This window comes from Lutjanus erythropterus, chromosome 10 (assembly GCF_056507025.1).
Source record: "Lutjanus erythropterus isolate fLutEry1 chromosome 10, fLutEry1.hap2, whole genome shotgun sequence".
In the NCBI taxonomy this organism is placed as follows: domain Eukaryota; kingdom Metazoa; phylum Chordata; class Actinopteri; order Lutjaniformes; family Lutjanidae; genus Lutjanus; species Lutjanus erythropterus.
This window is the reverse complement of record NC_139326.1, coordinates 15,380,284-15,395,791: the sequence shown is the minus strand read 5'-3', so window position 1 is coordinate 15,395,791 and position 15,508 is coordinate 15,380,284. Positions and strand designations below refer to the sequence as shown.

Genomic DNA, 15,508 nt, shown 5'->3' with positions numbered 1-15,508 from the left:
GTTTTTTGTACCGTTTTTGAGTCGGTCGTCACTAGAAGGTGCGCTTCATTATACATTCCAGAGAAAATAACGGGTCTGTGCGGGGATTTAAACAGGTGTAGGTTTGATGTTTTGGACTGTCACTGTCACCGGCTGTATCACCACAACTAAACCATGCTATGATGGTGCTGCGGAGGTTACTGAGAAAGCGCTGGGTGCTGGGAGTAGTCTTCGGACTTTCTCTCATCTACTTTCTCACCAGCACACTCAAACAGGTAGAGAAACTCATAAGCAAATGGTTATTTTCTCTTTCAGGGGTGGGTGGGGTGCCTTACAGAAGAGTACATTGTGTAGAAATTCAACCAAGAAACGGTTTATTGGTAAAATAACCTGATGGGAATGTCTGATTTTGGCTAATACAAGAAAACGCCTGAAAAATAAAGGTGCAGTCCTGCTCATTAACCTGCAGTATTGTCCTTTGTGGTTTAATACATGTCATGAAGTAGGGCTGGGCAATATATTTTATATGTTGTTATATTGTAATACAGCATAAGAGTTGTAATGTAATTCAGTGATGTAATTTTCTGAAGTTTCCAAACTGTTCTAGCTGCTTTATTATTTGCCTTTACCCGCTTAATCATTACATCCGCATTACTCATGATTACTAATCTAAAATCTCACTTTTGTGAAAGGTTAAGGTCAACTTTATTGTGACACATACAACCACACAAAGTTCAATTACACTGTCAGATTCAGTCTCTGCATTTAAACTAATCCTATTAGGAACACTGGGCAGCCATGTGCAGATGATTATTTATTTTTGTAACAGATAGATCTTGATATTAGGGCTACAGCTGATATTTATTTTCATCACTGATTGGTCACTTTGGGCTCTGGGATTTTGAAAAAGAAAATTAGGGATGCGCAAATCAAAATATCGAAATCACATTATGGCATACAATATCAGGAGAAGCAGGAGGTGTAATTTTTTTATTTATTCATTTTATAAAGGAAAATAATTTTTTACAAAACTGCATTTTACTGAACTACTGTAGTTCTTCAAAGATGTCCTGCTTTACAAGTCCTCTTCTCCAGATATAAGAAAATATGTTTGTTGGTACAGACTCCAACAGAGGTCACATCAATATGATGTTAATTGTTTGCTTCAGTGAAAATTAAAATTGTGACGCAAAAAAATATTATTTGTCAAAGAAGTTACAATCTGTTTTTTTTTTTTTTATCATATCATGTACTCCTAATGAGAATATTTGCTAGATACAGTCCAAATAAAATGCTAATTGTCTGCATTAATATTGTGTTTTTACAGTTTGCACACATACTCACACTGATGGCAGCACATTACCATCAGGATCAATTTGGGGTTTAGTGTTTTTCAGGCACAAAGATGCTTGCTGCTGACAGGAGAGGACGATCTGTTCTTCACAGCCACCATATGTCATAAAATAGCAAAAAAAATAAATAAATAAAATAAAAATGCTATGCTTTTGCTTAATTCCAAAATTACATATTTAAGTTACTTGTCTTGTTCGATCAGCAATCCAAAATCCAAAGGTGTGCAATTTACAATTATAGATGACTAAGAAAATAACAGCAGAAACCTTGAGAAGCAATCAGTTATTTCTCAGTTGACTTATCAAATACTCATCTAATCACCTCAATTCTGTCTAGTTTTTGTACAATGAAAAAGCCGTTTTAAAGGAAAACAATTTTAGTTCTCAAAATGAGATGTCAAAAATTTGGTTTCACTATCATTACCAAACTTCAGATATTGTATCTGCACTGTTATCAGAAAACAATTTTATTGTATTTTCTCACCTTTCATACCATCGTATTGTCTGATTTTGTTCTGAACTTTGTTGAGTTGTTCTTTGAAGGCATCTTATGACCTGCTGTGTGAACTTTGCAGGAGGAGCGAACCATACGGGACCGCACACTCTTAGAGGTTAGAGATTCAGACCATCGCATCCCCTGGAAAGTCCGTTTCAACCTGGGAAACAGCAGCCGACAGATCACTCAGTGCAGAAACTCCATCCAGGGCAAGACGCTGCTCACAGACGAACTTGGTGAGTAATACAGCCATTACTCAGAACCATACAGTAATGATAACACAACAGCTTCATGAGACTGCACCTTTAATCATTGTGTGTGCTCTTATCTGTGTTAATGTTTGACAGGTTATGTCTGCGAGAGAAAAGACTTGCTGGTTAATGGCTGCTGTAATGTCAATGCTCCCAGCAGCAGACAGTACATTTGTAAAAGCTGCCTGGCCAACGGCTGCTGCAGCATCTATGAGTATTGCGTGTCATGTTGCCTCCAGCCTGATAAGGTAATCTGTCCTATCAGGGATGTTCAGGGGCTTGGGTTCTTACTGTCATCAGAAAATTCTCTCCACATGCTGCACATATAATGCTACATGCATACATTTAAATGGATGATCCTGAAATGCAACATTTCAGATATTATATGTCTCAAAGCTGAATTTTGATTTTAATTTTGTTAATAACAGTGATAAGGAGGAACGAAAACAGATAGAAATCTGCATTTGTGTGTTTTTTTACACATGCTCACTCTCTTATCTGTGTCCTCTTTCAGCAACCTCTCCTTGAGCGCTTCCTGAATCGTGCTGCTGAAGGTTTCCAGAATCTCTTCACTGCTGTGGAGGATCATTTCGAACTGTGCCTAGCCAAGTGTAGAACCTCTTCACAAGTACGTCATCATGAGATAAATGAAAGTTGATAGGGTCTCTGCAGGTCCGTGAAAAGTCTAAAATTCAATTATCTGAATTTTAGGTCTTAAAATGTCTTAAATATAGTTTTAGCAGGTCATGGACTTTGAATTATGAAGTAAATGTTTACGCTCAGCTGAAAAAATGAATATCCTGGGTTCCTATTACTCATATGAACTTCATTTAACTTCAGTCTCGCTTTAAAATTAGTTTTGTGGGCGGAAATTGCATCACTTACATTAAACCTTTAACCACTAGTACACTCACCCTTTTGCCAGTATGCATGTGAAAAGGGTCTTAGAAAGTAAATGTCACTTGTTTAACCCTTTAATTTAACCCTGCAGAAACCCTGGTTGAAATGTTTGACTGACAGGCCACAATCCTAGCTCTCTAACAGTCAATCTGAAACTTATCTGTTTGCATGATTAGTGAAAATGTATGTCTCACAGATATGCATCTTCGCCAGTTTCTTGACAATGAAAGTTGATATTTCATCCTGCTGTCAAGTCTAGATAGGAAATGTGCATAACTTTCTTTAATGAGTCATTGCAGTTATCTGGTATTTGCAAGTGTTGACTGTTCTCTTTATGAACAATACTGTTTTAGTTTTATATCACAGACAAATTCTCCGGAGATAAGAATTTCACATTCATTCTGCACTGGCTCTGACCTATGATCAATGATAATTGCTTACAAACACAGTTTGAATTCTGTTTTCAGAATTTTGTGATTTTTAAAGCTGAATGATTGTTTTGTTTTATTGTATTCTTTAACATTTCAAAAATTCATCACCCATGTACATTCAAATGTATTGTTATTTAAGTTGAGAAAAGCTTTACACTCATATACTGTGTAAATGTATTGAATTTGTTCATTGAGCAACAACATTACATTTCAGTCATAACAAAAAAATCTTGAATTTACTAAGTTGTTTGTTTTTGTTCCTCTAATGCAGAGTGTTCAACATGAAAACACCTACCGAAACCCTCAAGCAAAGTACTGCTACGGAGAGAGTCCTCCAGAGCTCCTTCCTGTATGAATTTTCACCTCGGGTTTAGGACGTACAGGGACAGCAGTGGGTCAATAAAGCGCCCTCGTTTGGACTCTTTGCAAATGAACTGCTGTCTCGGACAATTTTGCATTATAGTGGCAAAGAGACGGAGACATCCAAACAACCTCAAAATGGACAAATGCTGTATGTTATTTGATAATTTACACTTCATAAGTGCATAGTACGCTTCATACCTTCATCCGTGATGATCATCAGGTCTACATAGCAGGCAGCTCATCCATCAGAATCCACTTCAAACCAGTTCATGCCATTAAAAATAGGCTTCATTTGAAAAGAAGGTAACAGCTGTTTCATGTTTTATTGAATATTTTACGAACAGCAAAGAATGTGTCATGATTTCTGTGTATAGTGCATGCATATGAAACTGCTATTTAATAAAAGTGACTGTGAAATGAAATGTTTTATAATTTATGCTTATATGAATGGTGATGTTCAGAATTTCTATAATTGTGGCTAATTTTTTTAATTAATTGTTGTAGTGGTTCAGCACTGCAGTATCTGTTTATTTTATCCAAAACAAGGGTGATAAGGATGCTAAAAAATTCAAGCTCCCAATGGCCCAAAGCAAATAATCTATTTTAAGGTACTAGAGAAAATGAATTGTACAATATGTTCGAGCAATGCAAAGAGAATTTGAAATCACCAGGAATTTTATTTTTATAAGCCAAAATGAGCAATATTAAATAGAAATAGTGCACAGAAGGTACAGTTAAAATATTCAGAAAGCCATCTTTTGTTCAAAAAATAAAAATAAGAACATTTGAGACAATTCTCCAAAGTACATAGAAGTTCAGGAACATTGCTGATTTTCAACATGTAGACTGGTGAAGCTCGTTCAGTCACACGAAACATTACAACTTCTATTAAATATGAATTGATCACTTAATTTGAGGAGGACGAGGCCCACATTAATCTTTGTTACGGTGTTGCCGTTCTCTTGCATTGCTTTGATGGGAGTTTGACAGACTTATCTGCCTTGCCATGCACTGTCCATCTGTCCACAAATTTCACAGTGGAATTCAGTGTGATTGCAGCGCAAACGAGTGGCTCGCTGGAGGTGATTCTTATCAGCTTCTCTTTTCTACCTCAGGCAGTGTAGCCCGCTCACAGGGGATAGATGGCCAGAGCAAAACAATTAATCATTGTGAAGGCTGAGAAAACAAACTGTCGTAATTAAGAAATGTATTAGAGCCCCTTTTCATTTGCCTATTTGGCAAGTTGATTAATTGCTGTCACATGGGAATGATGTAATTTTATGAAAAGTATCAAGTTTATTTGAACTAAGCAATTTCTGATACGGCTTTTACACAAAGAATTAAACATTTTGAAAAATACACTTGCCGTCTTGTAGAGAGTTTGATGAGAAGATGGATACTAATCATGTGGTGTGATGTTCATCTTCTCATCTAATTCTCAGCAAAAAAGCGAATATACCTGTTTCACAAAATGTCACACTTTGATTTGATCAGATATTTTATCTACTTAAGGCCATATGTAAACTGGTAAATTGCATTGAATTCATCCAGTCATTCCTGAAAAAGTCTTTAAAAAATTTTAAGAAATTACTAATTGTATTAAATACATCCACCCATTCCTAAAAAGTATGAAAAGTAAAAAATGACCACTTGTATTAAATTTATCCATTCATTCCTAAAAAAGAATGAAGAGTAAAAGTTGACCAGTGGCATTAAATTTGTCCATTCACTCCTTGAAAGTATGAAAAATTAATCCACTCATTAATAAAAAAGTATTGAAAAAGTTAAAAAAAAAAAAAAAAACAATAAAATTGATGAAAAACAGAAAAGTAAAATAAAGATTGTATTAAGTTTATTCATTCGTTCCTAAAAATTAATCTAATTGAATTTAGAATTTAAAATTTATCCATTCCTAAAGAGTGGGAAAAGTAGGACACTGGTTTCAAATGTTCAAAATTCATGTCAACATGCTGTAAACATTACAACTAAGAAAAGGAAATCTTGAGAAATACATAATCCCATTAAACAAAAGCTGCCATGACCATTTCTGCATCACAAACTGACATCAACTTGTGTTAAAAAAACAAAAACAAAAAAACATTACAACAGGTGTCCACTCCCCTCCAAGTATCTCTTATGTGTTGCCTCAGCACCTGTGTGTTTTATCTTATTTTTCACTGTGTCAGTTGAACGTTTGACCTTAAGCTTATGCTCCAGCCAGTCCAGATAGTCCCTGGCTGTCTTCAGCAGAGTGTGACTCCATTGCTTCCTTTCAAATGTGTGCTGGGGCATTGGGGGTGGGCCTGGGTTCGGGGAGCATTGCCCGCCAAAGATTTCTTTTATACATGCTGCAAGCATGTTGACACTGGAGATGGTATTCTCGAGCTTCTTGTGAAGGGAAACATCCCCGGGATTCAGGTTCCTCCTCTGATCCTCCAGGACCTTCTCCAGGCCTTGAGCCATAAAGAGGAGGCTGCACTGAACTTTTGACCCAAGCACAGGAGAGTTCTGGTCGACCTGGAGCTCAGGGAAGCCTGGGGACCAAGTGCCAAGGTGCTTCCCATTGGCTTCGTCCTGCAAAGAAAAAGACCAACAGTGAATTTAATTGGAAGATTTTATTTCACTGCAACACGAGATATCAAGTCACTGCATCGCAAATATGTGACTGATCTCTTAAACCCTCTGTAGAGTCACACAATACATCTCAGCATGGAGCCACACCACACCCACACACATTTACATAAACAAGGGCACTGGTTTTCTTGCCACAATAGACTCATCCCACACACATAATTAGATATTCATGTAATACAGTCGGATGAAATAGATAATAGGAGTTATGTACCGACAGCTGTTATCCTCTTACATGTAAGTGTGAAAAAAGAGCCTCACTTTCAATGTTTTAGATGTCAAATTTGATTGTCCAACTAAGCAAATGTACTCAAGTACTGTATGAAATACAATTTCAAGATTTGTTTTTATTTTATGCTATAAATTTCATAATGAATTGGGGAAATATTGTACTTTTATTACATTGCCTTACATTTAGTACATTTATCTTTACAGCTATAATTACAAGTTATTTTTCAGATTAAAACTGTCATATCATCATAGAATTAGAGATGTTAAAGAGCTGTATAAGAAGTAAACAAGTTAAGTCTAAAAGTGGCTAAAATGAGCCTCACAATCAACCAGCTACATCAAAATGCTGCTTATACTTCACTGCATCAGTATTTCAATAAGCTATTTTAAGGAATCAATGATTGATAGTTGATACATTTGATAAATTTAACTTCTAATATTTCTTAAGTAAAATTTTAAATGCAGAACTTGTAATGGGATTTTTTTTTACATTGTGAAATTTGCAACAGTTGGTAAATTAATTGATTAGTAGATTGAAAGAAAATTAGAAAGAAAAATTGAAACTTTTTTGATAGCTGACTGATAATTTTAGTAATTTTTAAAACAAAAATGCCAAAGATTTGCTGGTTCCAGCTTCTTAAATGTGAGGATTTGCTGCTTTTCTTTGTCATTTAAGACAGTAAATGAACAGTCTTTGGGTTTTGGACTGTTAGTTGGAAAAAAAGAAGCAATTTGAAGACGTCACTTTGGACTTTGAGAAATTGTGATGAGCGTTTGTCATAATTTGTTGACATCAAATTTGGTTAAAATTTGCTATACTTCCACCTACTGCAACATTAAAATTCTGCTCACATTGCACTGCATCATTCAGTTTAATAATATTCTATACTGTTCATACTATTTTAACACTAAAATGGGTTGTACTTTTGATAATTTAATACATTTTACTGCTAATATTGTGGTGCTTGCATAACATTTTCAGTGCAGATACTACTACTATACTTGACATTGTGATATTTAGAGGTGCAGCGATTTGTCAATTTATCAGTTAGTTGATTGAAAGAAAATATGTTGCCAACTATTTGGATAATTAATTAATTGTTTCAGTCATTCAGCTGCTTTTCCTTCCCATTCAGTTGAAGAGTTTTTGGGTTTGGGACTGTTGACTGGAAAAAAAAAGAATCTGACCTCTGGGAAATTGTGATGGACAATTTTCACACAATAATTGTTAGTTGCAGCTCCAGTGATACTGCTACTTTTGCATGAGCGAAATATCTAAATAACCCTTCCGCTGTTGCGCGCATATCTGCACTGTGATTCAGAGCTGTTTCCCAGAAACAGCACTGAAAGAACACTTTCTCTGTGCTCATCACCCTGCTGCTGAAACTGAAAATTTCCAAACTTGAGACAGTGACTGACACATAGACTACTCTCAGACTTACTATAGAGACACACAGTACAATATTACTTACAAAACTTTTCCTGCTTTCTTCAACTAGTCCTTTGGTGAGGGCCGTCAGCTCTCTGGGCCTGCATGAGATACCCGCAACAAGTTTCTTTGGTGTAGCTCCTGCTTCCAAGCTTTGTGTCAGAATCACCATCCAGACACACACTACTGTCAAAAAACCTGCAAATACAAGTGCACAATCCATCACATGAGTCTGAAAGAACAGTGCAAGAGACAAATACACGATTATTAATGGATGAAGAAAGTCAGTTTTAAAGTGTAACATACCTGCTCCGTACTTCATCCTGACTCTGCTCAAGTTTTCAAATATGACAAGGACTGATTCCTATAGTTCTACAATCATAGTCACACGAGACCACTTTTATATTTGCAAAGCTCTCAGAGGAAGGACGTGCAGAAGATAAAAATCCCCTATCTCTTCACACTAAGCTTTGATCAAAAAGTAAAGTGGCAAACCAATCAAGACTTGGTTCTTTTGGCAGGTCAACACCTTGCGCAGTGCTCTGTCACTTCCAAGTAATGAAATGTTGCAAATTGCTGAAGATGAAGATAGAGATAGAAGATATTTAACTTGTAAAGAACTTTGTATTTAATGCAACTGTTTTGAAACATGATGCAAATAACTGACAGAGGAACATCAGTTGATCATTTTTTGCATGATAAATGGTTCCATTGAGAACACTTTTTTTGGAAGAAAGAGTTCTTAAAGGATTGTTGAAATCATTAAATAACTCTTTTATCAAGGGTTCTTTGTCCCATAATATAACTTGTTGTTGGTAGAACCCTTGGGTGGATTCTCAATAAAGCCATTGAAATACTCAAGGGTTCCCAGGCTTGAACCCCCTGGGTGTGTTCTACATGAAACCCTTGGAATATAAAAGGGTTCTCAGTAGTACTTCCTTGGTGGGTTCTTGTCATCACCCTTAGAAAGTGGAAGAATTGTGGATATAACTGTCAGCGAGGGTTCTGAGTCCAACCATTGCACCATAGAAGGGTTCTCCTTTAGAACCTCTATTGGGGGCTCTGGGTGAAACCTTTCATACATGGTTGTGGGTATCATTTAGTTACTTTTTTTGTTGGGTTCTAGGTAGAACTCTGTGGGGACAAGCTGAGAACCCTTTACGGTTTTTGTTAGCATTTTTATTTTTAAGGGTGTATAGAAGTTTTCTTTGGCAAATGATCTTGATGTGTAAATAAAGAAGACAAAGCTCATTTAATTGCTGGCAGTGAATTTATATTTTGTACAAGAAGTTATTTTTTTTATCATTCTTCAACAGCAAAGATAAACCATTTCAGCTTTACATCATCTCAGACACTCACAACACTTGCTTTAATGAACAACATATTTTAATCTACGTCAGTTGTTCATCACTTGTCATCACATACCTCCGTGATGACAGATTTACGTTGTGATTGATTCACTCCTTCTCTGATCCCCCTCACACAAAACTTCCTGTGCGCAGATGTGACGCTAATGACAACTCAACAATGTCGTTTCATGTCAGTCAGGTTCAGTCCAGTTTCACTCTGCAACCACACTTCCTAACTCTACATGACTGGTTTGATTTCCTCGATGTTGCGTGGTGTTAGAACTTAAAGTCACATTTTTGTCATTGCCATGAAAACCTTCTTAGCTCTTTTTAGCAAAAGAAATAAAAAAGTAAATTGATATAGATTATTACAGAATCTGAATGTCTTTATTAGGTTTAGCCAGAGTATCATGAATTAGTCATCAGAAATATTCTTCACAGTCACAAAAATTTAATAACATTAATATATTATTATAATACATTATAATATTAACGTATATATGAATAATATTTACTGTGAACTACATCAAAATTACCACATCAAGAAACATGAACTCGGAATCATTGCAATGTAAGAGTATTCCCTTCATCTGCAGAATATATTTTTTATATCTTTACTGTAAAGAGTTCCCATTTCCAATGCAAAACAGAATCTTTTAATTTACAAAACATTTCTTGAGTTTCTTATTTGTCTATGTGCAGTCAAAAAAAGGGAGAGTGAGAGATGAAGAGCACAGTAAGAGGATGTGGAAATATATTATAATTCAGTTATTATTTCTATTATTTCTATTTCTATTATATGCTAATATTAAATCAACTTGATGCTTTGAAGGCACAGCTGTTGCATTACCAATGAATGTTAGGGTTTTAAAAGACGACATTTGGAGCATATATATATATATATATATATATATATATATATATATATATATATATATATATATATGGATGTATGTCATTGGAAAATTAAAAAAAAGAAAGATGTTGAAAAAGCAGATCAGCAGGCAGGAGTCAGTGTCAAAAGGTGGTCTTTAATAACAAAAATATGTATGCAACAGGGCCAAATATGAACACTGCTAAATTCAAGAAAAATAAATAAATAAAACACAAATACAATCTCAAACTGAACAAAAGAGAAAAACAAGCAAAAAAAAAAAAAAAAAACTTGCAGCCTCACTGCAAAATTCTATTAACTCCTATGTATTCCTTTTACCTTCTTGGTATCATCTAACTGGAACGTACCACCTGCTGAGGTAAAGATATTGTGAACTTAACAGATGTAATATATCAAACCACACAAAATAATAAATAAAACATTAATTTCACATACACACCCATGAGTGCATCATCTTTGACAGAATGTCATTTCCTGCTAAAACCTCTGCTACCAAAACATGTCAGTGTCTGGTGCCTTTACTGCGGACAGGACTTAACGATGATGCAAACCTTGTTTTCACTCTGACTGACTGAGCGGGTGATCTACATCACTGTCACGGGAAAATAAGATAAATAAATAATAAGTAAGTAAATAATAAATAACAGATGAACACAAAAATCAGAGTTAAAATAAATGATTTAACACAAAACTGTTAACGGTGCACCCTTTTCACAAGCTTGTAATGAATAAATAAATGTATAGAAATAAATAATAATAATAATAATAATAATAATAATAATAATAATAATACATAAATACATATTCAAATGCTACATTTTGGTCTGCTTTCCATAAATTTAATTCACATTGATTTAGATTTAAACGTAATAAATATCCAGGCGAGGTACCAGGTGACATCATTGTGGTCATTTTCTCATGCTTCCTATAGGACTGCCCTTACTTCTTACACACTACCTCTGTCTGAAGCACAATCAGCACTTGTTTAAGCCATTCCTCCAGTCTGGATATGACAGTCCATCCATACACTTTCTTGGCAAAGTCATGATCATGGGACACCTGTGGTGGCGCTGGCTTTGTCAGCAGAGGGATTTCTGGGTTAAATGATCTTATCTTAGCTGAAAGGTGGGTGAGCCTCGTCTTGACATCTGTCACATTTACACTCTGCGTGCTGTGCCACTCTTCCTGATCTTCTTCTACTTTTAAAATGTGGAAATGAAAGAGCACACTCTTGATGTAGATGTCCTTAAGCTTCTCAGTGACGGTCTTACCAGATATTGTGGAAGTAGGGACAACATCTGGAACTAACTCTGACGAGCAGCAGCTATGAAATTCAATCTGTAAAAAAGGAAAACAATTCTTCGTAAGTGTGGAGGGACGGTGATCATTCTAAAATACATCATTTAAACAAGAGAAAGGCAGACATATGAGTATCAATGGTGATACAAGTTCAAAAACAACGATATTGGTACAAATTTATCCATTAAACTTGCTGTATTAGTTAAAAACGCATTTTGGTGTTTGCTGAAGATTATGCTTTCTGTTGCAGTCTGTAGCAGCGCATTTATGATAATAATTTTAGTTTTATTCGTTTAGAATTTTTCAAGCCTGGAGCGCCAAGTGTTTCCCATAGACAACATAAAAGTAATCACAAAACAGAAACACACAAAAAGTACAGATGTGAGAGGCCTCTCTGTACAGCAAGCAGTTAGGAGTTACTAATGTAGGCTACTGTGACGCCTGGCCATGTAAAATTGTAAGTCATGAGTAATATTGGTAACTGCCATTATTACTATTATCAAGGTAAAAGGAAAATAAAGCATGGATGATCTTCTCTGTATTGCTAACAGATAACGCTTGTTATTATTGACCGACTTCTTTATTAAAACAATATGAGCTAGTTGGCTGCACTGTAAACAGATCGACGGGTCGCTCCGTTGTTGTATTAACAAAGGAGCTGTGTGTTTGCTATAGTACTAAACTGCAGTGGGTCTCAGCAAGTCAATCAGGACTGAAATCTTAAAGGGACAGTTCACCCCCAAATCAAAAATACCTAAAATTTAGCGCAGCTTTAAATTGACTTTTCTTGTGGGCTGATGTAAGATGAAATGTCTTTACATTTATGTAGAGAAATGGCTACACTTTGCTGATCCAGCAGGGGATTGACTGTAAATTTATTTTTGGCGTCCAAACTATCAGAGTACGATAAGTGAGCAGGATGGGCTTGTGATGTTGTACACATACCACCAATCTGGCAACCAGCTACAAAAACATCACTTGTCCCCGATACCCTGAGTGTTGTGCATGGTTATAATAAACTACACATCCACTAGTGCACAAAATACATGATTAAAAATAACATGATAGAATCACTGGGTGGTACTTACATATTTGATCAGTAGAGTGTTTGTTTCAGATTCCAGTAATTTTGTGAGGCTCTTTGTCTGCCCTAAGTCTCCATCACAGCTGTTTTTGTTGTTGTTTCCAGTTGGTGCACAAAGTACTAGTCTCCACTGGACTTGCAGCAGCGTCAAGACGAGTACTGAGAAAAGATCATGTGGACACACGTTATTCAAAATGTCACACGGGATATGATGCACAAGGAATTCTGCTTCTGCTAGGATGGATATCTTGCTGAATTTGGAATTAATAGTCAGGAAAGGAAGAAGACAGTTGATTTTAAGGGGTTAAAGGCAATAATGCTACAAGCTAATAGTGCTAAACTGATAACAGTAAAGAGCAACATTACTTGAAGAATTCAACAATAATATGGTAAAATTCACTGGCCAAAATCACTGGGTCTGATATCGGGCGGAAAAAGTCTAATCCGATACGATCCATTAGTCTAGACTATCTTTTAAATACATAAAATTGAACCAAACTTTCAGCAACATACTGTTTCACAGATCTTTTTTAGATGGTTAGGTTAAACAAAGTTCTCCCAAATGCATTATTAACAGCGTAGCTGCAGGGGAAAAAGACCATATTGCATTGGCGCCAGTATCGGCAGACGTACAAGGTCGCCGAATCGGTACTGGACACGAAAAAGTGGTATCAAGCCACACTGATAAGTCTCCCTTTGCAAATGTATAGCCCAGCACATTCACAATACTACTAAAATAAATAAATATGCTCTCAATTACATGAATGTCTGTACAAAAACATGCTTGTCACTAACGCATATAAAAAATAAAATTTGATTTGCCATTAAGGTAGTACTACTAAGATGTTTAACCTACGCAGCGTAATACTATACTGCATTATTATTATATGCATCAATTAACAACGTTAAGACATTTTTTCAATGTACTATTAAATATCATAAAGATAGTTACCATAGTAGCTTAGAAGTCCCTTGAGTCTGTAATTCATAGTGGCAGTAGTTAGTGATTTGCTTGATGTTCAGCAGTTCTTGATAAACAAAACACTTAAAATGAGTGACAACTCTTCATGGGTATCTGACCTATATATACAGTATTTGTCGTGCGCGGTCATCGACACCCACTCCCACTCTGACACCACTTTATTCCATTATGACATCTTTTGTTGTGACATGGTACTGCTTGTCTCAAACTTATGGTTAAGGCAGAGGTGTGACTTGAATGCTTAATGTGTTCCTCAGATAAAATCTTGCTGAGAGAGAGAGAAAAAAAAGGTAAAACAAATTAAATATAGACTGATGAATGTTACCTTTATAGAGTGGAAAAAAAAGTCAAAAAGTAAAAACTTCAACAAGTTATAGTCCATTTTACTGTCAGGCATCTAAGTACAATACAAAATTTTCTCCTCTAACTCAGTGGTTGTGATCATACAAAGTGGTTGCTATCGCTATGTTCTGCTACATAATATCAGTTTTTAGACTTTTTCTCCTTTAACCATTTCTATTTTCTTGTTAAATATGGAATACTTTTAAACCATTTAGGCTTCAAAGATTGATTCAAGTCGAACCATCTGTAAAGGAAAAGCGCTGATAAATTTAAATACAACAATGACTAGGGGTCATAAATAGTTTTAAGAGGACTCAAGTTAAAAAAGAAAGCTTTTAAGTCTTAAGTGTTGTTGGAAAAAGTTATTCTTTCTCTTCATCGCTTCATGAATCTAAATTTAGACTTTTAATTTCAGGCCAGGTGATCTTGTCAGGTTTGATACTATCAGTTACCTTGTCTCTTCTACGTCAGCGCCTCTTTTTCCGTTCCCAACAGGGGCGTAGCAAAGTGAACTCAGTTTATCCACTTCTTTGAAATGAGTCTGAGGGTTTTCTTATCTATTTTCAATCATTGAGGGAAAACAAGGTGTGTAAACTACAGCTTTTCCACCATTTACCCACCTCTTAATTTACCACTACACCCCTGCTCCCAACCATGATGGTAATTATTTCTGCTCTTTTATTGAAGATAATATTAAAGATTTCAGGGCACAAAATCAAACCCTTAAAATCCCCACCATCTTCAGTTTCTCTCCAATGCTTGGAGATATAGTGTCCCACTTCAGTCACCGTAAGATTCTGCAAACTTTTTGAACTCCGCGGGCACGCCCATGTCCAACATTACTGTCTTTCAGAGACAGTAGCGGGCTCACCTTTGAAGCTAGAGTGGTACTCCGGTGTTACATGAAACTAGAAAGACCAAAGGAATCTGTTGGTACCACGTCATGCTTGCTTGTTGGAAAGATGGGTAACAACCGCTCCAAAGTTAGGCAAAATTCCAAGAAAGGGAAAAACTGGCATGATCAGGAAAATAGGTTATGTGAGTACACAAGGGTATTCCCTTCACAGCCATGACCAACTGGCAAGCCAGCAACCACAGGGAAGCCACAATCATCATTACAATCACGCCACTTGTTTCATTCCTGTTAAAACCAGAAATAACTTGCTATATTTGAGTCATAAGTGATGATTAACAGACAGACTAAGCCTTACAATTTGTAATGAGGTAGTCAATATTTGTTGGAAAATGTAGCTGTGCTGTGAACCAGCATTTATGCCTAAATTAAATTTACACATACCAAGAACTCAACATAGAGCATTTATTTTCAATATTCTTTATTGAATGAAGCAGCACAAAAATTACAAATGTTTACAGAATACACTGACTTCAAATTGTACAAAATGTAGTTGTACCAAAGAAAACATCTAAGTGATATTAGCTACACTAAAGGTTTATTGTGCAAATAACAAAAAATAAGACATAGTGTTATTGACC

At 35.8% G+C, this 15,508-nt stretch overlaps 3 protein-coding genes across 3 annotated transcripts; 1 reads left to right on the top strand and 2 right to left on the bottom strand.

Moving 5' to 3' along the window:
* Window positions 1-7: 7 nt before the first annotated feature.
* spring1 (SREBF pathway regulator in golgi 1) lies at window positions 8-4,194 on the top strand. Its single transcript, XM_084728374.1, has 5 exons — window positions 8-254; window positions 1,907-2,063; window positions 2,175-2,326; window positions 2,593-2,706; window positions 3,681-4,194. The coding sequence occupies exons 1-5, from the start codon at window positions 159-161 to the stop codon at window positions 3,762-3,764; spliced, it is 603 nt and encodes a 200-aa protein (XP_084584500.1). The 5' UTR covers window positions 8-158; the 3' UTR covers window positions 3,765-4,194.
* A 1,480-nt stretch (window positions 4,195-5,674) lies between these two features.
* Window positions 5,675-8,789, bottom strand: LOC146320190 (uncharacterized). Its single transcript, XM_084729492.1, has 2 exons — window positions 8,107-8,789; window positions 5,675-6,346 (listed from the first exon to the last, which is right to left on the bottom strand). The coding sequence occupies exons 1-2, from the start codon at window positions 8,383-8,385 to the stop codon at window positions 5,873-5,875; spliced, it is 753 nt and encodes a 250-aa protein (XP_084585618.1). The 5' UTR covers window positions 8,386-8,789; the 3' UTR covers window positions 5,675-5,872.
* A 2,317-nt stretch (window positions 8,790-11,106) lies between these two features.
* LOC146320189 (uncharacterized) lies at window positions 11,107-12,955 on the bottom strand (the record flags this gene model as incomplete). Its single annotated transcript, XM_084729045.1, has 2 exons — window positions 11,107-11,645; window positions 12,695-12,955. Coding segments are annotated over 2 exons (660 nt in total), but the record flags the coding sequence as incomplete, so codon positions are not given.
* Window positions 12,956-15,508: the final 2,553 nt, after the last annotated feature.